A 25619-nucleotide genomic window follows, 5' to 3' on the forward strand; every position below is an offset into this window, starting at 1 on the left:
GTCCCTGGTGCCAAAAAGGTTGGGGACCGATGCCCTACAGCATTGAATAGCACAATTTTTATCTCTGACTACCTATAGCATGCCAATAGTTGTACTGAATTAAAAGTTACCTACAAAAAGAAAACCGGCTAGTCAGAGCATGCACAGAAAGTGATAACTACAGAGATAGGTTTGACAGGCTGATCTGGGACAGCAGCTGCCAGCGTGGAGAAAGAAGGGGCTCTCACAGCCATACCAGAGGAGATTCAGGGGGCAGTATCCTCTGCAGAGTTATGCATTATTAAGGCACGACTGCATGTACTCAATGTAGTAGTTAAAACCAGACAATATCAAATCTAACATATAAGGTAGTTTTTATCACTCATCTTCATATTGGCATTCAACAAACTCATCATGCTTTTTTCGTTTTTAGGCTCTCTTTTCCAAGGGACTTGTACATATATATAATGAATGTACACTGTAGCACTTTATGACAAAGCTCGCGGAACACATAGAATATTACATTGTTTGCTCTAAATGAAACGATGAACGACATTAAGGATTATTGTACTTATTCTAGCTCCAAAAGCACTTTTCTTTTTCTTTTTCTTTTTTCTATTGTGAGCATTTACATTTGGAGCAAACTATCACTTTAGTAAGTGGACCATGAAGGAGCCAATGTGTTTTACTCAAATTCTCAGAAGGAAGAATTTTTATCCTTGGTTAAACCATGTCTTTCTTAAGAATTGGTGCATTAAAAGATAATAAAAGAATTCCTTCTCCCATGTGTTGTTTTAATTGTAAAGGATAACATTTTTTAAATAAATTATAAATCTTAAAACTATATTTTAATACATGAAGAAAGAAACTTCAGAAGCATGATTTTTTTTAATTGAAAGTCCTCATTGATACAAGAAAGAAAAATAAATACAGGAACAAAATGTGTTCCTTTCTTTTTTATAGCTATATTACAGTCCAGGAATCCAGTAGCTTGCTTATATAGATTATTCTTGGTTGTATTCTTGGATTTTCAAAAGTAAACCTGAGACTCCCTGAGGCTTTGCGTGGTTGGGTTGCATTGAATTCTAGCTGTCAGGTTTGGGTTATGATTTCAGTAACAATGTTAATTCTTAATCAATTATGTAAGAGTTTTGACAAATAAGTCTCCTTAATCCTCATACAGATAAGGATGGTATAGTGTAAATGATAATATGAAACAGAATATAAATAAAACCAACTCAGAATTATTTTCTCCCTTGTAATACAGGAGTTCTAATTTTGCTTTTGTAGCTGGTGTGACCTCTCAAAGTCTTCTGCAGATGGACTTGGTTATTTCATTATCATGACTGTAGAAAATGACAATGCTGGTTTGCACCTCTAGAGCTTTGATAAAGCCAGCAGAGCAACCTTCCACCATTCAAAGCTGTCTTTATATGCCTTCTCCCATAAGGGAGGGAAAAAGGAATAAGGGGTGAACTTTGTAAAGAACCAATTTGCAAGCCCATGTAGTGGGATCATGTTGAGTGGGATCCAGCTTTTTGTACTTGCTTGAACTGCATCTCAAAATCAAATGATTGTTGATCAAACAATAGCTTGCACTGCACCTCAGAATTGGCTGCCATCTCCCATGTACGGCTTTGTGCAGGATTTCGGTTTTTTTCCTGGAAAAACTAGTCAACTCAAGATTGAATTGATGTTTTCTTAAGAAAAACAGATAATATTGGCTTAGATGACCTAACCAACATCTACCTCATTACCTTATCCTGATATTTCCGTATGCTAAGATGACTATAATAAAAAGTTCTTTACCTTTTAGATACTAAGAAGCTAACACCTTCTATTAAATATATTCTGTTTCTCAGAATTTTAACAGAAATCTGAGACTTATGCTCTGTTAAGTAGATTTAAGTACTGTTAACTACTTTAAACATCTGAAGATCAAAGAATTCATGTACCATGAGGATTAATTAAGTTAAGGCCTGGTCAGCTGAGATCTAAGAAACAAATCCAGAGCCCCTACTTTAGACTTGACTGAATAGTATTATTAATGAATGGAATTTGAAACTCAGAGATGGGAAAATTTTTTTAATGAAATAATCTATATTTATTTGCATTTTGAGAGAATGAATAGATAATAAAAGTGAAATCAATTATTTTATATATTTTTCTTAATAATGATTTTAAAATTTATAAAAGTAGCCCTTGTGCTATGTTCCTAAACAGTTCCTCTCCTGACTCATTGACTTATTTCTGAGTTTCTAGAATTTCACCAGACTGCCATGATACCCCACAAGAATGATCAAAGAATGGGTTAGTGACTGGGAAAACATATGCAAGGTAAAGAAGATGTAATTTTTTTTAAAAGGGTAAAAATCATTTCTCAAAATTGCTAATAAGAATCAAGCTAGCAGAAAGAGAAATCTGACAGGTATTGGTTTCTGATACTGGCCATTTTTACTGTGTTGCTGTACAAGAAAGTCTAAAAAAATGTTTCATGTATTACAGAAATATCATAGCTAAGATAAATTATTTTATCTAGTTAATATGTTCATACTGCTTAATAGGTACACAAAGAAAAAATAAATTTCTATTAGGTAGTCTTATTAGGAACTGTCCACAATATCCAAGTGAAATACTGATTTAGGCAGCTTGATACTCACTGACATTACCAATAAAGGGATCTATTCTTTTTTTTTTCTTCTCTAATAAAGACAATTTGGGCTGATAAAATCTTTTGCAAAATAAATGACAGTTTTAAATCCAACTTAGGAACTGTAGGTTTCAATTCCTTAAAAGTTGTCAAAGAACAAAAATAAAAAGACACCTGCCATGATATACCTGCTAGGTTGGGATCTGTGTGAATGGAGACTCTAATTTCATTTTTAACTCATTTCAAAAATCTGTATTTTATATTTAGAGATCAGCTAGTATTCCACTGTTCCTTTTCACGTTTCTCAGTCATGAAATGGCAACTTTAACAAAGAGCATAATGTTCTATTTTGACATTGGGAATAAATTCACTCAAAATGACTGTTGTGAATTTAAAGTTTAGAACTCTTTTACAGGCAGTCATATGTTATAGTAGATTTTTAATGAAATTATAATTTATACAAGTGTTATTTATTTTTAAATTACCCATCATATTTTAAATCTATGTAATAATGAGGTATTCTGTGAGGATTTCATTGTTCTTAAAAATTGCAGTAGTTCATTTCCTATTTTTTCTTTTTTCCAGATTAAATAAATGTATGTTATTTAATATTTTCTTCTATATTTTGTTTTATCTTGATTGATTTATGTTTTACACTAATTTCAAAAGTGGCATTCCTTCTCATTGTTCTAATACAGAGGTAAACATGGTCTTCTATAAGAAAAGGTAATTGGCTTTCAAAAAGTGTATCTATAAAATTGGTTAAATAGTGAAATATTCTTTATTATTTACCTGAAATTTATAATTAGATTTAGATTAAGGAAAATGAAACCCATAAAGATCAATAAATTTGCCAATTACTTTAATGTCAGTATAGCAAACTTTGGAATCAGATAGGTTCGGGTTGGAATCCTTTCTCTGCTCATTTTAGCTCTGTCATCATGAGCAAGTTGTTTACCCTCTTTACTTCATTTAACCACTTAAATTCTGTCTGTTTCAGTTAATTCATCTGTAAAATGAGATAGTGACAGTTCCTAATGCAGAAGTGTATTTGGAGAATTTAATAAGAATGCATGTACAAATAAAGCATAATGCCTGACACAATATAAATCCTCAATAAAAATAGTTATTATTATTTAAAATTAAGTTTCTTTCTATCATTGCTGTAATCCAATTGTCAGTACCAGGATACAAATTCAAAGGAATATATAATTTCCTTTTAGTAGATTATCAATACCCAGTAAGTAGCTATAAAGAGTACCTCCTTAATCTTGCCTTATTTTGCAAAGCAGTGACTCTCTTCAGTCTTCAGTTCCATATTTGTTGTTGTTTCCTTAGGTTTCTGGACCCATATTTAATTACAGATGATGAAACAAGTCCATCATCTATGAAATCATTTATGCCGAGGCATGGTTAAAACAAATCAGCAATTTAGTACAGAATCACACAATGGCTAATTGTTTGCAGCTTCAGAACCATAATGAGTTTACTTATTGAGGGCATTAAATTAATGTGTGCTTGTGAACTCTACCTATATGTTTCCATGTTCCTGTCTGTCATGATGAAAGTAAGTTTATTCCAGCATTTTATCCATAGAAAGCTCATAGACTTTTTAAGGTATGCCTTTTCTACAAGATAAACTTCCACATCTTTGGATGAAAACAAGCCTCAGCCCAATTTTTTTATTTCTGAGCATCATGGGATGCTCTCACAATTTTCAGAAAATGTTTAAAACTAAAATTTTTCTTAAAAGACACCTTGTTATCTTGAAAAGTTTGACTTTTTATCTTGCTTAGATATTATAATATTAAAATAAAGGCCAATACTTTTTATGTGCATACTGTGAATATTTTACATAGACATCTAATTGTCTATGATCATATTATATAAAATTGTTATTTGTAGACAACATCATATTCACTAGGCAGGCTGGCATTGTGCATGATGATAAAGAGAATTCAGGCAGGTATACATTGAAGTCATATTTCTGCCATTTACAAGGTGACTAATTTGGAGTGAGTTATCTAACATCTCTGAGCTACACTTTCTTCATCTATATAGTGGAAGTTAAAAAAAACTATCTCTTTGGGTTATTACACAGATTAAATGAGATAATACAGATAATAATAACACAAGGGCTCGTAATAATGTCTGAACCTCAGTAAGTGCTCATAAATTCTAGCCTTTGCTGTTGTTTATAATTGTTCTTGCTGTTGTCCACCTACATAATTAAGTAGGCTAGATTGGGAAAACAGTCGTACGTAACTCTTAACCATTACATGAATAATGCATATAAAATACATGTAAAGTACAGTGCTTAGTAAATAGAAGGTGCTTAACAAGCTGTACATTAAAAATTATCAATACTGCACATTCCTTACATACCCATGGTCTTCAGCAACTATTAGTAGAGATTTACATGTCCAATCTGTGGCTGGTGACTCATAAGTGCTCACCACAAAACATTCCAGTCATTATTTTAGAAAAATAAAATAGTTGGTTTGCTTTTTATATTTCCTTTCTATCCGTAGATATATATCTGTTACCTTTCTGCAAGTCTTTGAAATAGGTGCTTTATTTATCTTGCTTATAGTCATTTCACTTCATCTCACCAGATATCATCTGCCTTTATTTCCAGCCATCATTCATTCCTTATTCATTTATTTTCCATGTGTCTCATATATTGGAATTTGGAATAAGAGTTTATGAAATGAATGGGTCACTCCTTAAATATTGATTCAAGAGGCAAGGATATGAAATCGGCATTTTGCATTTAATATGCAATGTGTTATTCAAAAGCATTCTGTGAGGCACTGATATTTGGCCATTTCTTTTTCTTGTTTAGTTAATTCACATATAGATTGTGGTTTTGGAGTCCACCAGGCATAGATTTAGCAGTAACATAGATGGTTAGTGCTATGCAGGTGCCAAATTTAAAACACATTATGCAGAGAAATAAAATGATTTCAAATGGGAAGCACATATGCTTTGCAATATCCATGGTAAATTTCACTTTCAATCAATTTTAATATACCTAATCATGAAAATTAACTTAAAAGTACTGATATGGAGGAACTGCAATTGAAATGACTTTTTTTTTTTTTTTTGTCTATGAGACTTTTTAAATGATCTTCACTGAATCATGCAGTTCCATATCACTGACAATACACATTACTCTCTTTCCGGACAACTAGGGAGATGGATGTGCCAACCTTTAATTCATACATTAACTGACCCAACTGTCTGATTGAACATTATAATGTAACTCAGAGCACTTTATTTCTCCTTCACTATGTACCACACACTGTAGTCATTTATTATCTTCCATTAGCCATATCTGCACCCTCTGGCGCATACTCAGATGAATTATGCCTGAGATTAGTAAGTAGCACCCTTTCTTTTCCCACTGAAACCAAAGCTTACTGTTCTGAAGATTAACAAGCCACTTCTCCAATATTGCTCACCCTTTTAGATTTTTCTTCTTATCTCAACATTTAATTAAAAGAATGTTCAAATATACAACAAAGCTGAAATAATGTTCCAGTGAATACTTGTATAACCATTTATTAGCTTTCTCCTGCTAGCTAAAACATTACTTAATAGCTTAAAAAACACACACAAATTTATTACCTGAATATAGGTTGGAAGTCCAGGCACAGTATGACTGGATTCTCTACTCAGGAACTCACTGGGCTGAAGTTAAGGCATGGACCGGGAATGTGATTCTCATCTGGGGCTCAAAGTCTTCTTACAAGCATACTGGTTATTGCCAAAATTCATTCGCGGTTGTAGGACTGTAGCCTTTGTTTACCGGCTTGCTGTTGGCTGGGTTCAACTCTAGAATCAACTGACAGTTCCTTAATATGTGACCTTCAACATAGGCAGTTCTCAACAGGAATGCTTGTTTTCTTCCAGAACACCTGCTCTGCATCTCTCTGACTTCCTTTTCTTTGACCAGCTTGAAAAAACTCTCTGCTTTTAATGGGTTCATGTGATTAGGAGACCCAACCAGGACAATCTTCCTTTTGTCATATAATATAAAATAGTCTAACACAATCATGAATGTGACATCCCATAGGTTCTACCCACAATCAAAGTACAGGGGCTTAGACAACGGTGGGGATCATTGAAGGTTAACTACGAATTCTGCCCTGCACAAACCACCACCTATATTGCCATTAATATTTTTACAGTTTCATTGAAGTATAATTAGATATACAGTAAAATTCACCCTTACCTCTTAAACTTTAAAGCCCACATTTTAAATTAAATTTTTGTATTTTTAATATTCCTTTGATCAATTTTCCCAATTATAATATTGGTATAATGGTCAAATATGTGGCTCTGCTAATGGAAAGTTATACAAGTCTGTTTGTAGAAGTTGCTGTAGAATTACTATTTTTTTAAACAGTTACTTTTCTCAATCACTTGAAGTTTGCCATCTGACTAGACTAGAACCAGGCTAAAAATGTCTCCATGTCAGACAACCACAGTTTAATGCTGGCCTAGGGGTTTTTGCTTTTTATTAATCTCAGCAAAAATCTTGAAATTATGAATAAGAAGATAGTTTGTGTATACATTTTTAATGCAGGTTACTCTGCCCAAGAAAAGTGTTGCCTAGTATATGTTCACGTGATGATATACAGGAGCTGATATTGAAATAATAATGATAAAGTTGCACTGATTTTAATGGTGTGCATTTAAATATAAATGAGAATAGTGGTCCAAATAAATTCCATCATATTTTGAACAGAGTTATTATAAATTAGGGTCACCTTGCAAAAAGTAATAAAGAAGACCCAGTGGCTTTGATGTTACTGAGTACTAACACAAATGAATATAGCTCTAAAAAAAAAGTGGAGATACATATCATATTATTTTTTTTCTTTAACAAACTGCTAAATAAAATTAGAAAGAATAGAATGAATACATCAACAAAGAAATGGTGTGCAGTGACTTATAAAAAACAATATACTCTTCTCAATATATCTAATCTTATCACTTACAGAACACATGAAAGTTGTGCTCTAATGGTGTCCAAATCCAATATTTCCCATGATGAGGTCTTTCCAGCTTCATAGATAGATCTTATTTCATTTTCCACTTTTTATTTTCCCTTGTCATTTCTTTAAAACAACTGAGCATTAAAAAACTCCAGTTACAAAGAACTAAAAATTTGTTATAACTATAAAAATTGGACATACCTGTAAGTAGAAGTCTGCTGCACCAGAGAAAATGTTTATAGCAAATATATTTTGTCTCAGACATGGTAGCTTATTGGCTTCTAAAAATTTTGCTTTTCCTTGGTTAGTCTCTTTTAAACTTAAGTAAGCTTTGTTTTTTAAATTGTATTTTTTATTGAGATAATTCTAGGTTTAAATGAAGTTGTAAGCAATAATACAGGGAGTTCCTCTGTATCCTTTACTTGTTTTCTCCAAAAGGTAACATCTTGCAACACTCTAACATAATATCAAAACCAAGATATGGACATCGGTACAATCCACCAAACTCATTTAGATTTTATTAGATTTACATACACTCATTTGCATTTATGTGTGTGTGTGTGTGTGGTTCTGCACAACCATATCACGTGAATGTTCATGTATCCACCACCACAGTCAAGGAACTGAACAGTTCTATCACTAAAACCTTCCCACTTGTTGCCTTTTTATTAGCATACTAATCTCCCTCAAACCATTCCTCCCCATTCTTAATCTCTGGCAACCACTAATCTATTCTCAATTTTTATAATTTTGTGATTTTAAGAATGAGTATAAATCAAATCATACAGTTTGTAACCTTTGGGTATTGGTTTTTTCATTCAGCATAATTCCCTGGAGGTTCACCCAAGTTGTTGCATGTATCAATTGTTCGTTCCTTTTTCTTGCTGAGTAACATTCCATGGTATGGATATACCATAGTTTGTCTAACCATTCACTTGTTGACAGGCTTCTGAGTTGTTTCTAATTTTTTAGCTGTTTCTAATTTTTTCTTAAGTATGAATTAAGCTGCAATGAACATTAGTGCTCAAGTTGTGGTGTGGATGTGATGTAAGTTTTAATTTGTCTGAGATAAATGTCCAAATGTGTAATTGCTGGGTCACATTTAGTTTTATAAGAAACTGTCAAATTGCTTTCCACAGTGTCTATACCATTTTTATTCCCATCAGCAATGGATGAATTATTAATTTCTTTGCAATCTCTCCAGTATTTGGTGTTGTTACTATTTTTTTTTAACTTTAGCCATTCTGATAGATGTGTAATGTTATCTCATTGTGATTTAAATTTGTATTTCCCTGATGGCTAATTGCTATGGTATGGATGTTTGTGCCCCACCCCCCATGCATATGCTGTAACTCTAACCCTCAAGGTGATGGTATTAGGAGGTGAGGTTTTTGGAATGTGATTAGGTCATGAAGTCAGAGTCCTCAGGAGTCGAATTAGTGTCCTTTTAAAAGAAGCCTGAGAAAACTCCCTTGCCCTTTCACCATGTGAGAACACAGCAAGAAGTCACCTTCTACGGACCAGGAACTAGCCCATCACCAAACATCGAATCAGCCAAGTCTTGGACTTCCAAACCTCCAGAACTGTGAGAAATAGATACGTGTTGTGTATAAGTTATCCAGTTTATGCTATTTATGTATTGCAGCTCAAATGGACTAAGATGGTAATGATGTTGAACTTCCTTTCATTTGCCATCTGTATATCCTCTTTAAGGATATGGCTGTTCATATCTTTTGTTCGTGTTCTAAATGAATTGCTTTAGAAATTTTTACTGTTGCATTTTGAAAGCTCTTTATATGCTGTAGATACTACTCCTTTGTCAGATGTATGAATTGCAAATATATCTTCCCAAACCATAGGTTGTATTTTCATCCTCTTCACGTGGAACACATTTTAAATTTTGATGAAATCTAATTAATCAATTTTATTTTTAAGGAATGTGCTTTTGGCAGTTCAATTTTTATTTGTTTGAGGAATCTCTATACTTTTTTCCATAGTGGCTGCACTAATTTACATTCCCACCAACAGTACATGAGGATTCTCTTTTCTCCACATCCTTGCCAACACTTGTTATTTGCTGTCTTTTTGATAATAGCCATTTTGATGCCAAAACTCAGCCTCTGTGCACTGGTGCCAAGTTGAATCTTGGAGACAGAGTTTTGGGTGAAGTAGAAAAGAATAGCTTTATTGCTTTGCCAGGCAAAGGGGGAAACTGTGGGCTCAAGCCTTCAAAACTGTGTGTCCCAACATGAGGGGATTTGGTGAAGAGTTTTATAACAATGGTTCAGGGACAGTGTTGCTGATAAGGAACAGGGTATGTGCAGGAACTGCATTCCTTTAATCTGGCCTCAGGTGGTCTCCTGATGAGCTTCTGTGGCTCTCTGATGTTATCCAAACCATGACCTTCTCTCTGGAATGAAGAATGTTCATCAAGTAGTTAGCATCTTCCATTTGTTGGGGATTTTAGTTCTGCAGAAGAGCTCAAAGAAACTGTTATGTATATCCCTTGAGGCAGAACCAAGACCCTGTCCCAAGGCTGCACTGTTTCTATTTTTTTAAAATACTTTTCAACATACAATATTTTATTTAGTATTTTTATAAGAATGTATGGTATAGTATTCATGCTTTTTACAGATACATAAGCTGAGGGTCAATGAAATTATATAACATGCTTATTAGTGGTAAAAAGTAGTGGGAACAGGACCAAATTCCAGCTGACTTTAAAGTAAACACTTAATCTGCCTCACCTCACTACTTTGATCTCACTGATAAGATAGTGGTTTAAAGGTAATTTAAATACTAAAGCTGAACAGGTATGGCCTGTGGCCCAGCAATCCCACTTCTAAGTTATATACAACACAGAAATGTGTGCATACATTCACCCAACACATGCACATATATACATAACAGCATAATTTACAGTATGGAAAAGCTAGAAATAACCTAGATTGTCCAACAATAGAATCAATAAATTGCCATATATTCATCCAGTGGAATATAATACAGTGCCAAAATTAAATTATTGGCACAATTTTCCCAACCACATGGGAAAATTGGACAAACCAAATGATGTTGAAAGCCATTCAAAAATAAAGTGTACAGTATGATCCCATTATTATAAAGTACCAAAATAGACTAAACTAAACTATGAGAAAGTGGGTGGGCTACAGCAGGATGTTGGGTTCTGGATGCTACTTCTGTGCAATTTATTGACCCAGGTTATGGTTATGGAACACCCAGGGTGTGTTCACTTTGTGAAAATTCATCAATTTTTAATGTTGCACTATTGTTTCTTGACTGCTCCTCTCTTGTCTCTGCATCCCCTCCCTTCCCTGATCAGCAACTGTTTGAACCTGCCCTTTGGAACTCAGGGAAGGTCATGGAGGCTGAAGCCTACTCCCTACAAACAAGAAACAGGGGACTCAGAAAAGCTTCCATGCCCGGGAGACCCACATGGTCCTGCTCGATTTCAAAATGCTTTTTCTACATCAGTTGATAGGACCATATGATTTTCCTCCTTAACCTGTTTATATGCTGGATTACATTGTTTCTCCAATGTTGAAAAAGTCCTGCACACCTGTAATGTTCTTGATCATGGTGTATAATTATTTTTATACACTGTTGAATTTGATTTGCTAATATTCTGTTTAGGATTTTTGCTTCTACACTCATAAGAGATATTGGTTAGTAGTTTATTTTTTTATACTGTTTTTGTCTAGCATTGGTATCAGGGCAATAATAGCCTTATCAATGAATTGGGAAGCATGCTTCCTCTTATTTTTCTTGGAATATACTTGGAATCAACTATTCTTTAAATGTTTGGCAGAATTCTCTAGAATTCTAATTGTACCACTGTATTTATTCAGATAACAGAAATTTCTCCCTTCACTTGACACTTGTTTTGGTATATTCTCATCCCAAAGAAATGCACCTACATTAAATTCTGCTTATTTTAGCCATGACCTTATTTAGAGAAACAATGAGACAGTCCTGATCTTTTAATCTTGATATGCTACAACCTGGAAACATGTCTTTGTGATGAACAAAAATGTCAGAGTGGTAACTCACCTACAAAGAGCATACAATTAAGATAAAACTTTTGGAGATTATCAGGCAGGGCTGACTGAAATTCACTTTCTACCCTTTCTTGGGGTAAAAGAAAATAACTACGGTTGCCATAACTGTGAAAGAAAAAAAAAATTTAATGGCCCCAAGGGTAAATTTGACTGTCACTGAAATTAAAACAGATTTTGTTAGAGCATTTCTAATGATTTAATGTTTGTTTTGGCTTATGGTATCAAGCATTGTTCCTGTAGCCCATTTTAAAGTTTTGCTATCTATCTGTATAGTACTAGTTATGAAATATTTTGCTTTCTGCTGTTCTTTGCTTGCAATGATTAATTCCTAGTCAGGTGATGGATGTGAATAAAGGGTGGCAATTACAATTTCTTTAATCACTTAATAATGTGGGTCCAGGACTCAATTGAGATTTTAGACATATATCTAAAGGAATTATACTGAATTTTCTATTAATCACTGCATCCTTAGTGCTGACAAGGTCTCTTTCTAACAATAGATCTAATCATTTCAAGATAAGCCACAATTAGAATGAATATGATAAAGATTTCATCATCTGGGCCAAGATTCTGATCCCATGAGCCCAAGATAGAAACCTCTGTTTCACTACTTAATTTAACATTAAGGGCCATGCATTAAGTCTTGTGGCTCTGGAGATTTATAAATGTTTAAAGCCCTTAATAAACTTAGCTTTTTACTTTTGGACCATAGTCACTAGCTGAATAAAATATTTGATTTTTTTTTGAAACTGGGACTTTATTTCATATGCTTCAGGCAAACTAGATCAGTATTATACAGTTTTCTATAATTCATTTTCATAAGGTAGTGATTTACTTGTGACCTCAAAGCAAAACTTTTCCCTCTCACAGTCTTTTTTTTTTTTTTTTTTTTTTTTTTTTTTTTTTTTTTTTTTTTTTTGCGGTACGTGGGCCTCTCATTGTTGTGGCCTCTCCCGTTGAGGAGCATAGGCTCCAGACGTGCAGGCTCAGCAGCCATGGCTCACGGGCCCAGCTGCTCCGCGGCATGTGGGATCTTCCCGGACCGGAGCACGAACCCGTGTCCCCTGCATCGGCAGGCGGACTCTCAACCACTGCGCCACCAGGGAAGCCCCCTCTCTCACAGTCTTTTACTACCATTCAAGGCACTTCGGCATATATCAGAAATTAATTAATTGATCATCTCTAAGTATTTTTTAGTAGCTGACTTGGTCAGTAGATTGTAAGATTCTTCCTTGTTTGTTATAGTGTACTCAAGGTTTCACAGTGCATGGTTAAAATAAAGGATGATGATGTTGATATTAATAATAACAGGCAGAGTTTGTTGAAAGCTTACTATATGATGGTGTTAAGTGCTCTACTGTATTAACTCACTTAGCCCTCACAAACACTCTATCATAGTGCTGCTATTTTTATTCTTGGTGTTTTACAGATAGACAAGCTCAAGCACCAAATAGAGTATTCAAGCAGCTGGCCCATGGTCACACAGTTAATAAGTGGTAGAACTGAGCTTTGAGCCAGGCAGTCTACTTCCAGAGCCCATGAACCTAAGTACCATGCCTGTCACATAGTAGATGCTCAATAAATATTTGTTGACTGATAAAATTCTATAGTTAAAGCTCCCAAGAATTACAACTCTCTCATTCTTCTAAAAATACTAATGATAAATAACCAATCATAAAAATAAAAATGTCCTGAATACAGAACTCTGCTGAGAATAAATGCAGCTGGAGAGATAAATGGAACCATCCACTGTTTTATGTTGAATTGGAAGCTGAAAATAACAATGTCAATGTGGTAAATTGGAAAAAAATGAAAATCTACATGATAGATTCACAAAGCAGTAAAAAATGTACAAGCTTAAAATATTTTAGATACTTTAAGAGCTAAATTCTGAGAAGACGCCTGAGGCTGATGAGCCTCTAGGGGAATGAAATACCTTTTTAAATAAAGCTCATACCCTATCTTATGCAGTTTTAATGTAAGTCTTTGATAATTCAAGACTTTATGGATCACTCAGGAGGAGTGTTTTTATTTCTGTATTATAGAAATCTGGCAGCATCATAGATATTGGAGTTTAGATATGGTAAATATTCAGTTGTGCATTTAATTAATATTCACTTTATATATCTGCTAAAGCTATAACTAAGTGTTTAGAAATTATTCTCTGGGAAATAAAATTATAGAAGGATACCTCTGTTATTGAGGGAAAAGCTGCGAAACTATTTTGAGATCACAAGTATTGTAATTTCTATATTCTTGTCTCTGTTCCCTTATGAAGACTATAATCTCTGTAAGGACAAAGATGATTATTTCTATCTTGGCAATCGCTGTATCCTAGTAACTAGCCTGTTGAATGAGTGACTGAAGAAGTTAGAGGTGATGGAGGAAACAAAAATTCATTCCAGGTTGTATTTTCCCAGCACTGTCACACTGGGTAGTCCTTCTTACCTTGAAGGGGAACTAGATTGTGAATCCTTGGTCTTTTTTCCACAAATAAGATGCTCTCCTTACATATGATGCATCTGACTTAACCAGATGGAAACTGAACAAAGAATTAAAATGGTTGAATTGGAAAATTGGTCAATTATACAATTTAGTAGTTTGCCTACATTATAGAAAATAAACTAATACTAGAGGCTTCAGATTATGCAGCTGGCCATGTTACTTGCATATGTAAAAACATTGAATATTCTAAGTGTTAATATAAATGTAACGGTAATTTTTTTTCCTGCGGTACGCGGGCCTCTCACTGTTGTCTGTGGCCTCTCCCGTTGCGGAGCACAGGCTCCGGACGCGCAGGCTCAGCGGCCATGGTTCACGGGCCCAGCTGCTCCACAGCATGTGGGATCTTCCCAGACCGGGACACGAACCCGTGTCCCCTGCATCGGCAGGTGGACTCTCAACCACTGCGCCACCAGGGAAGCCCTGTAACGGTAATTCTGAGGGAAAATTAACTCAGAGAAATCCAGTAGGTAAATACAAATGTAACTGCCTAACGTTAAAATCAATGCAAATGACTACTTTATAGAAGCACATCTGAATGCACTTTCTCTAGTATAGAAAATCATTAGTTAGGAAATAAAGTACTATAAGGGATATATAATATTTATTTGGAATTATTCATACATATTTGAAACATTATTCATCATCTATTTATTGCTAGATATTGTGGCATATAGAACATTAACTTCTAGTAGTATAATATTTATTTTTGATGCATCTCTACCTAAGACACACAACTGGCTTGGGTGCAAAGAATATTTCCTTCCTGATTCATGCAATCTTGGCACATAGTATAAATCTCTGTACCTCAGTTTCCACACATGTAACATTAGCATAATTGTATTTATATGATGAACTATTCTAAGGATTAATTCAGATAATGTATATTAAATAACTAAGAGAAAGTCTGATTCATAGGACTCTTAAAAATAGTAGATGTCCAGGCTTCCCTGGTGGCGCAGTGGTTGAGAGTCCACCTGCCGATGCAGGGGACGCAGGTTCATGCCCCGGTCCGGGAGGATCCCACATCCCGCGGACTGGCTGGGCCCGTCCGTGAGCCATGGCCACTGAGCCTGTGCGTCCGGAGCCTGTGCTCCGCAGTGGGAGAGGCCACAGCAGTGAGAGGCTCACATACGGAAAAAAAAAAAAAATAGTAGATGTCCAAAATAGTTGGGAGAGAAAAAGAAAGAAGAAAAGAGAGATGGGAGGAAGAGGATTTTATTTGACCTTCAAAATAATCTCTAAAGGGTACGAGGGCTATGAATTGTTATTTTTATCTCCATTTTACATATCAATAAACAGATTCAGAGAGCTCAAAGGACTTGCTCAGGGTCACACAGCTCTTTGCTCCCTTGTGGTATGATAGTATTTTATTCATCTGCCCATTATAACACTTAAAATGTAATACTGTAATTATCTATTTCTACCTCTGGCTTCCCTATTAAACTGTGAGATCCTTTTGCGCAAGGGCCTTATCCCATTCATTTTTCTATAATTTAGAAAATTTGTACATAGTACAAAGTAGGCTTCTGCTAAATGTTTCACAAATGAGTGAGTGATCTGGAACTGGAACCTATGTCACATTATTCAAAACTGTATATTCTATTTCTCTTGTACCATATGCTTACTTATAATCATCCCAGTCCTCCAAAAACTTATGTATTATATGAAATATAGTGATTTGTGTTCAGTAATCTTTCAATGCATTTTTGGTTTGATAATCATAAAACAGAACAACCTATTTTCTATCCTAGTGTATTGTTTTCCTGAAATGGGAGTATATCCCCTTTGCTAATTGTATTTTTAACTAGTACTGCCATAACAAATTACCAAAATATTTGGTTAAAACAACAGAAATTTATTCTCCCACAATTCTGCAGGCTACAATTCTGAAATCAAGGTGTCCTCAGTGCCTCTGAAAGCCCTAGGGAAGAATCCTTGCTTGTTTCTTCCAGCTTCTGTGGGCACCTGGCAATATTTGGCATTCATTAGCTTGTAGCTGCATCCCTCTAGTCTCTGCCCCACCATCACTTGGCCGCTTTCTTTCTCTCTCTGTGTGTCCTCTTCTTACAAGGACACCAGTCTTTGGATTCAGGACATCCCTAAATCCAGGATGATTTCATCTCAAGATCCTTAACTAACTAACCTCTACAAAGACCCTTTTTACAAATAAGATCAAATTTTGAGTTTGGAGTGGACATGAATTGTTGGAGGACACTATTCTATCCACTAAAGCTATTATGCTTCATTTGAGTTGATAGTATTAAGACAAGCTTAATGAAATCTCACAAACCTAAAAACAATGAATTCAACTGGGGAAAAAAATGAAGGGCTTTGAGTTTCAGTTTTTTCAGATGATTTGAAATAAAGTTGAAAATTCTGCAGAAAATGCACTAAAAGTGGAAATTCAGTATGGAATTGCTAAAGGAGTTTGAAATAGGGGAGAATATACCAGTAATCAGCTAAGAGCTCAAGAAAACTATATGATGATCCCAGAAGAGAATATTTTTCCCACCTAGGAAATAAGCAAGAAATGATAATGGATATCAGACAATTATAATAACTTAGTCTGCTGTAAGCTAGGTAATATTAGATTAAAACTAAAGCTGAAGGATACATTAAAATGAATGCAACTATATCTTAGTTTCAAGTCACAATCAGGAAGTCATATGCTTAACTAGTACCTATGTGAGACCACTATATGAGAATTTAACGTTCACTTGAATTGATGCTAATGAACTAATGATACTGTTTTAAAATACCCTTTTGTTATCTCAGAGTTTGATATAAAGGCAGGCACATAGGTCACTTTTAAATTTTTATTTCTTATCATAGATCTAGTTAGTCATGCTTTCATATAATATAAAACCCAGGCATTCAAAGAATTAAGCAGTCTGGTAGCTACTCACATTAAAACAATGATTTCCTTTTAGCAAATAAGAAAGATCATTTGTATTGTGATGTTTATTCTCATAATCACTTTATTATTTGATGTTCATTTTGTAAACATCTACAAGCTTCAATAGATGCAATGCAACAATCTCAGTTTTGCATTTCACAAGAATGACGCGTTAAGATGATCTGTAATTTAAAGTGATATTGCATATGTCTTTAGCAGCAAACAGAGGTATCTTTATGCAAATTCAAACAATTAAAAATGAAACACTGTTTTGACTGACATGCAATATTTTAAGAAAGCAGACGTGTCTGTCACATTGTTTTTGTTATTGTCACAGTATAAGAATGTTTCAGGGCAAGAGTAGGGTTTTGAATAAACCAGAAAGATTATGTGAGAACAAGTGTAATAGTATTCTGACTTAACCCTGCTTTCTCATAAGAAACTGTGAATTTGGTATCATCCATAATATTCCGCTTCTATGTCACTCTGAGAATATTTTACTCTTGTTTAGCTTTGTTAGATCAATTCTAGTATCAATCTTGAATAAAACATTATTTTTCCCCCCTTAGTTTGACTCTCATTCTGGTACTCTATATAATCTCTGCATGTTCCAAATCCAAGATTCAGCACCCATGAAAAAATCATTTCAACTGGATTTAATCGGTACTCTCAATCCATTTCCCCCATATTCAGCAAATGCAATGTCATTGTCCCATGATATCCTATGTGTTCTTCCAACAGTTTTATCAGACTTTTAACAGTGATATAATATAAGGTAGGTGGACTTGAATAAATAATTTGACAAACATTTTTAAAAGTTTCATTCACTTTAGCAGAGGGAATTTCCTTAATATATTTCAAACTATATGTAAATTCATATCAAGAAATAGATAACTTTTCAACCCTCTCAATGGATGGGTTTGGCAATCTGTTCAATGGTATCTTAGTAACAGGGAATAGCACATTAAGCTCACATAGTAGAATTGTTCATGCTACATAGTTTTATTGATCTAATTAAATTAATTTTGGATGGCAGTGTACAGTTTAAAAATATTTAGATAGGAATTTAATTCTAAGTATTCTAATATTTAATTCTAATATTTAGACAGTCTTTAATTCTAAAGTTAAAAATAAATTACCTTGGTGGCAAGGATGTGGAGAAATTGGAACCCTTGACCACTACTGATGGGAGTGTAAAATTGTGCAGCTGCTTTGGAAAACAGTCTGGCATTTCCTCAGAAGATTTAACATAATGTCACCTTATGACCCAGCCATTCCACTCATAGGTATATACCCAAGAGAAAAGAAAACACATGTCCATGCAAAAACTTCTGTATGATGTTTATATTAACATTATTCATAACACCCAAAAGGTGTAAATAACCCAAATCCCCATCAACTGATGAATGTTTAAACAAAATGTGGTATATCTATACAATGAAATATTATTTGGACATAAAAAAGGAATGACTTACTGAAAGATGATGCAACATGGTTGAACCTTGAAAACATTATTATAAGTGAAAGAAGCCAGCCACTAAAGACCACATATTATATGATTTTATTCATAAGTCCAGAACAGAGAAATATACAATAAAAAAAAAAACAGAAAGTAGGTTAGTGGTTGTCTGAAGCTTGGGAGAAGTGAGAGGTTAGGGGGTGATAGTTAAAGAGTATGGGGTTTCTTTTTTGTTGTTTTGTTTTATGTGTTTAAAAAAATTTATTGGGGTATAGTTGATTTACAATGTTGTGTTATAGGGTTTCTTTTTGAGGTGATGAAAGTGTTATAAAATTGAATATGGTGATGATTACAGACACCTGTGAATATACAAAAAACATTGAATTTATACTTTAAATGGATTAATTCTATGGCATGTAAGGTATATCAATAAAGATGTTAACATAAACCACCAGTAATAAGAGCTAACATATATACACTATTCAAAGTGCCAACTACTGTTTGATGTCCCTAGTTTACTGATTTAACCCTTGTAACAAATACTCTGGAGTAGGAACTCATATTTCTCTATTCTACAGATGATGAAACTAAGGCAAAATGACAAGAAGAAACATGCCTGGGGTCACATAGGTAATAAGCGTTAGAGACAAGAGTTGAATCCATTCAATATAGCTCCAAAATTTGTGCTTTTCAGTAAGATTCATAATCAATTATTACAATCTAGCTCTAATTATCTATGTAATTAAATAATAGAGGAATATCTTGTTATTTGATTCAGTCTATAAATATTTATTGTAGGTCTCCTTAGTACCAGGCACTTTTTTAGGCATTGAGACTATAGCAGAATTCCAAACTCCAAAATGACAAAATGCCTGCTGCTATGGAGCTTACATTCTAGAACTTTAGAATCCAGAAGATCTGGATTGAAACCTCAGCTCTACACCTTACAAGTAGAGTGATTAAGTAAATTTCTTCATCTCTTTGATCCACATTTTCCTCTTTGTAAAATGGAAATGATAATTTTCTCACATCAAAGTGTCACTATACAATTAAGTGAGATGATATTTGTAAAGCATTTACTAAAATGCTTCATACTCAGTAAATGAAAGGTGATGATAGTAGTGGCAGTGATAGTTGTAGTAACAGTATTCCTGTTATTGTCACAATCATCACCTTCATCATCATTAAATGTAGCTAATGCCTTGGATTCAGTGTAGGAGGAAGACATAGCCTTCTAAAGTTTTGCTTGAATAAGTTCACATAGCTACTTGTGAACCCAGGACTGAAACCTGAATCTTCTGATTTCAAATTTCATATTCTCTTTACTGATGTATTTCAACTATGTATACAATTTTTATACCAGTCTCAAATTTAGAAAAAAGAGAATAAGACAATAAAAATCCATAGATACATTCCCTTAAATGTGTTCTTTTGAAATGGTGATTTACATTTTAGAAAGGAAATAGATAGTAAACAAACATGTTGAGAAGGACATTTAGGCTTACTATTATTAGATTCACCAGTATCTTTCCTTTATAGCCAACAACACTCTAAGTTGCTAACTGAATAAAGTTCTGAAATACAATGTCACATGTACCAGCCTACTAAAAAAATAAACTAGGCTGTGATCTGGAGATTTAAGCCAAGTAAAAATTACACTTCAAGTTCTGATATATTTAAAGCATATATTAGGGGGAGGGGTTGGATATTCCACATGGTATAGTATTAGAAACCTGACTCCATAGGCTTTTATTTTTTTATAAACACACATGCACACACAGCGATAAAAAACCTTCTTCCCCAGTTTTATTCCATCTGTTAGACAAATATTTATTCGGGATCTGCTCTGTGTACACAGTCATAACTATTTTCATTTGACCATGCCATTCAGAAAAGGTGCCTCCACAACACTGCTGGTGTCACTGAAAGTGCTTTTTGTTAAATCTTGACCACTACTGGACATCTCAAGTTGCTCTCACATCTGATCCAGCTGACAAAAATTTAGTGATGGTTGAATGGACCTAGAGATTAGCATACTAAGTAAAGTAAGCCAGACAGAGAAAGACAAATATCATATGATATTGCTTATATGTAGAATCTAAAAAATAAATGATACAAATGAACTTACATACAAAACAGAAATAGGCCCACAGACATAGAAAACAAACATGGTTACCAAAGGAGAAAGGTGGGGGGGACAAATTAGGAGTTTGGGATTAACATATACACATTACTACATATAAAATAGATAACCTACAAGGACCTACTGTATAGCACAGGAAATTATACTCAATATTTTATAGTAACCTGTAAGGCAAAAGAATCTGAAAAAAAAAAAATATATATATATATATGTGTATGTATGACTGAATCACTTTGCTGTTTTCCAGAAAATAACATTGTAAATCAACTATACTTCAATTAAAAAAAGAAATTTAGTGATGGTTGATGCTTTATTGAGTGATTATCGTAATCAGCTTTTAAAATAAATCTGTGCTTATCAAGTGCATTGTCTCCTGTACACATTCTGTTCTATTTCTTTCCTAATCAGCAGGCAGAGTAGTGAGTTAGGATAACCTCTGGTGTCTTTGTCCTCTAATAAGTTTCTTCCTCTTTCTGTTACCTTTGTTTAGAGATGTGGCTGCCTTGACTTCTGACTCTAGTCTTGTTCCCTTTACTCTGTCATTAGTCTTAGTGATCAGAAATTCCTAATGGTTGTGTTCAAGAGGACAGCTGCTCTGTAAGCAGCAGCAATACATGAAGGCAGAATGATGGTAACAGCTGTACTGTACACAAGTCAGAAAAGGAAAAGAGAAGTAGTAAACTTGGAGATGGGTAAAAGAAGGAGTTAGGATTTTTCAGAGACTGCACAGAGGCAATATTCTTTTGGGTTAGAGACCTCTTCTTCTGTTGACCCCACCCTTTGTCCTTGTTGTGTTCATTCTGAATGCCCAGGCCAAAAACAAACAAAGCTGAAACACAAAAGCACATAGATATTGAGGAATACCAAAATCATTTGATCTTATTTCTTCCAATTATACCAATACAGCTACAGCCTCAGTGTATACTTGAATAACTCTTCACTGTGGTGACTTCTCTGCCACCATACTCTACTGTGCTAATGCTGTATGATACAGAAGAGAGCTGACTAAAATTTGAGGGTGCTCTCCTAGTTGGATCATCCCCTTGATATTAACACACTTTACTTCTCTTGTATGCTATATCTTGGCCCTCTTTTTCATTAGAGTCAATCAGCTCTATCAATCTAGAAAATTAGATATAATAGGAGAAATGCTCATTTATTGGCAGTAAGAGTTAGAATTTATTCACTCCTAGAGGTTAATAAGAACATATGAAAACTACATGACTAATGTATACTATAGAAAATTCTGAGCCCATAACATTCAGACTGGTGAACTTTTCTCCCTACCTTACTATATATAATTTAGTTTGGAGAGTGATTTAGTTGATATAATTTTGTCCTCTTGGGGGTCATTTTTAAAATAAGGGGATAAAAATCCATGTCTCCATTAAAATAGAAATTGCTTTTCAGCATGTTTTTTCCCCTTCCAGAATTGATTTTTTTAAAATGTTTCTATCATCAAATCTGGTATCAATTTGCCAACTTACTCACATGCCTGCCAATATATTTCTGTGCTTTCTTTTAATTCTAATGCTTGTCTAGTTGTCATGAGATAGGGCCCACTTATGGTGACAGATTGTGTTCTGTCTGTGTGGTGTGGAAAATGCAAAGACTATCATTTTAATATTTCCCACTTGACCTATTTTAAACTTTCTCAATGGAAATTCTCAAACAAGGGCAAAAGGAGCACAGCATAGGCAATGCTCTTAATTAAAATATATAATTTAGGGAAATAAACACATATTCTGGAGTTGTCTTTTTTCACTGCATTGATAAAGAGGTGCTCTCAATATGTTGACTAGCCTTAAATATTAAGTCATTACTTTTTCAATAATTCACTAATTTACCAAGATAGATATAATTAATATTTTCACATCTTCACTTGTCTTGCTAAGGATTTTGCATTGCTCAGTAATAAGTGGTAAAACATCTAACTAAAATCTAATGTTTTCTTGACAGTAAATTCCAATGGAGGGAATATAAAAAGATCTATTGTGGTTCTATAAAAGATCTATTGTGGTTCTATAAAATAAAGAAAGATTTTTTAATATTATATTCTTAAATATGGTTAAAATGTTGAGGGTTTTTTGTCCATGATATTATTTCTGTTGGAAAGTTAAATTTTTTAACCTGTTATTTAAGAATTATTCATAATAAAGAGAGATGTAAATACCAATTGTTTAAAGACATTAAAATCCAAGGACACTTTCTTGAAAGAGATTATTCAAAGCATTATCCTCAGGCTATGCCTTCACAGACCAATAGAATTCTAACACTGAGCCACTGATGGCTGAATTTGATCAACACATAAGGACAATAAGAATATCTTAGGTTAAAAATAACTACCCAAAATGGAAAGAAAAAAACACACTTTGATTTTCTTAGATAGATTTGTGACCATGTCTTGATACCTTCCTCAAAAGTCAATTTTGGAAACTCAAGTTATATTAAAATGACAGAAAAAAAAAACTATACCCTTTTTGGTCTGAGAATAAGTCATTGGATAACAAAATACAGAGCCTTTGTTTTGTTTCAAGGCAAATTATGCTCAGAGACTGAGATTATCTTTGCCAATATTTTATTTAACACAGGTCTACTGTGGGAATTATAATTTCACAAGCCAATAGCATACAAAATAATGTCCCTTAATAAGCCAATAAAGAAATAACATACTCCAAACCAATGATTGATTAATTACACTATTGTTCCAGGCAAAGGGCACAATGAAAGGAATAAAGTGCAAATTTAGTTGTGGTGTACCTTTCTGTTGCAGGAAGAGGGACCCCTTCCAGAGCCTAGAGTGGGCTCTTGTCTAACACTCGCAAATGAATTGTCCAAGGAGACACATGTGCTGACAAAGCAAAATACTTTATTGGAAATGGGCACCCAGGCAGAGAGCAACAGGGTAAAGGAACCCAGAAGAACTGCTCTGCTATGTGGCCTACAGTCTCAGGTTTTATGGTAATGTGATTAGTTTCTGGGTTATCTCTGGACAATCATCTTGCTTGGCCCATATTTGATCTGACTCAGGGTCCTCCCTGGTGGCGTTCACATCTCTCAGCCAAGATGGATTCCAGCATGAGGGTTTCTGGGAGGTGGCCAGGACATGTCGTCTCCTCCCTCCTTCTTTTAGCCCCTCCCAAATTCTTCCAGGTTAGTTTTACAAGACATACTATGGGTTGGCATGTCCTCCCTCCTTTGGCCTCTCCTGAATACTCCTGGTTAGATTTGGTGGCAGCACCACATTCTTCATCGAGACCTCCTGTTGCAAGACAACTCAGGCAAGAGGTTATCATCATGCCTGGTCAAGGTTTCAGTAAATGACTCCCTAACATTTCTATGAGCTGGTTCTAGGGAGAGAGAGCTTAGTCAACTGAGAGCTGATGTCCAGCTGCCAGCACAAAGATGAAAGTCTCTTGTTGTAGAGCACATCGCTAGGAAATGAAGGCACCGAGGCTGGCAAGCATGATAATCTCCTTCCCTGGGGCTGCTTCATTGTTTTCACTACTGCTGAGCAGAGATCCACCTTCCTAGGCAGGAGCCAATACCCCAAAGTCTTCAGAGAGCTATTTAGATCAGGAAAGAGTCACCTTGCCCAGACCGAACACTCTCAGATGGTCCTCGCACACTCTGGGTATTTACACTCTAATGTCCCCTTGCCATAGTTGCTTCTTCATATGTTCTTATTGATAAGACCCTGGAGGTGCCCCTCAGCAGTTGAGCTACTACTGAGTGCTTGTCAGCAACTGCAGATATTGATGATGACATCCTGACACAACAACTTCAATACTTTTATCGAAACAATTTACTTATAAAAATAAGTATTCTTAGATCAAAACAATTTTTGTCATGAACAAATAGATCTGAAATCATATCAAACCACTAAACAACATCATTCATCCTCTTACTACATTTATTGTATCTCTCTTTGTATATACCCTTATTTCAAATTCACCTCTATCTCCTCCCCAATTTTCTCTTATGCTCAGAGAAACTTTTGCACAACTGTAGCAATGACAGGGAACTGAGATAAATTTTGAGGAGAAAGGACTTTTGGGAGCATCGTTAGCTAGAAATGTTAGACATGTGATCCTTTTATCATGTGATGTGTTCATCCTCTACAAAGGAGAATGAATCCAAGCGACAAATGGCCTAAATGCTTCTGGAGTTTTCAAAATCAATTTACCCCATTTCCTGAGGTTGAATGGGGGAAAAGAGAAGTCCTAAATAAAAATGAACAAAATGACTTTACCAGGATGGCTGCAAAAATTATTTAGTTGAACAGAATTGAATTAAGGTGCTCTTAAGACCCACAAAAATTAACATTTAGAGAGAGTATCCAAGCTGTATAGATATTTATGTTTACTCCTAATTCATGAATCTCCAATTAAACTAGTTTTTTTTTTAAGAAATGTGTTCATGCTTGAGATAAAGATTCATCCATTTAAAAATGGATGGAAAATAAATAAGGGAATATCTAATCGGAAATATGTCTTTTCTTGGCCAATGCCTATGTGAGCTAAGGATTTAATGACTTTTTGATGACCATTGAAGATTTTTATATGGCTCTATATATTGCTGTATGAGATTTACAATGTTATATCCCTTTCCTGAAACCACTGAAGAGTGCAACAGATGAAAATAACATCATTAGAAGAACAAAAATGTGTATTATTGCACTTGGAACTTTGGCATGTTTTTTAAAAAAAATGTATTTGCAATAACAAATTGGAGCTGATTTTTGTTTTTGTTTTTGTTTTGTTTTGTTTTCCTTTGCTTCCTTTGCCTCCACTTTATCGTAAATCAGCGGAAATCCGATGGAAAAAAGGCAGGAAAGGTAAGATTGTAAATTTCAAAGAAAATTGATTTCAAAATATGTTGTGATATTTTTTCTTACATTTCTGAAGC

General features: G+C 34.4%; 1 protein-coding gene across 8 annotated transcripts in view; it reads left to right on the forward strand.

The window, feature by feature from the left end:
- The window catches only part of PCDH11X (protocadherin 11 X-linked), a gene marked incomplete at both ends in the record, with an annotated part of 677500 nt that overhangs the window by 333206 nt on the left and 318675 nt on the right, over positions 1 to 25619 (forward strand). For 3 of the 8 annotated variants that reach the window (XM_082610668.1, XM_082610673.1, XM_082610671.1), the window contains one exon: positions 25519 to 25548. The exons of 4 other annotated variants lie outside the window; for them this stretch is intronic. In XM_082610668.1, coding sequence (XP_082466794.1) covers positions 25519 to 25548 — 30 coding nt within the window. Of the gene's footprint in view, positions 1 to 25503; positions 25549 to 25619 lie in introns of all 8 variants that reach the window. One more of the 8 variants, XM_082610670.1, reaches the window with a different exon arrangement.

The sequence above is a fragment of the Mesoplodon mirus genome, assembly GCF_964341445.2.
Source record: "Mesoplodon mirus genome assembly, chromosome: X".
Classification (NCBI taxonomy): Eukaryota; Metazoa; Chordata; class Mammalia; order Artiodactyla; family Ziphiidae; genus Mesoplodon; species Mesoplodon mirus.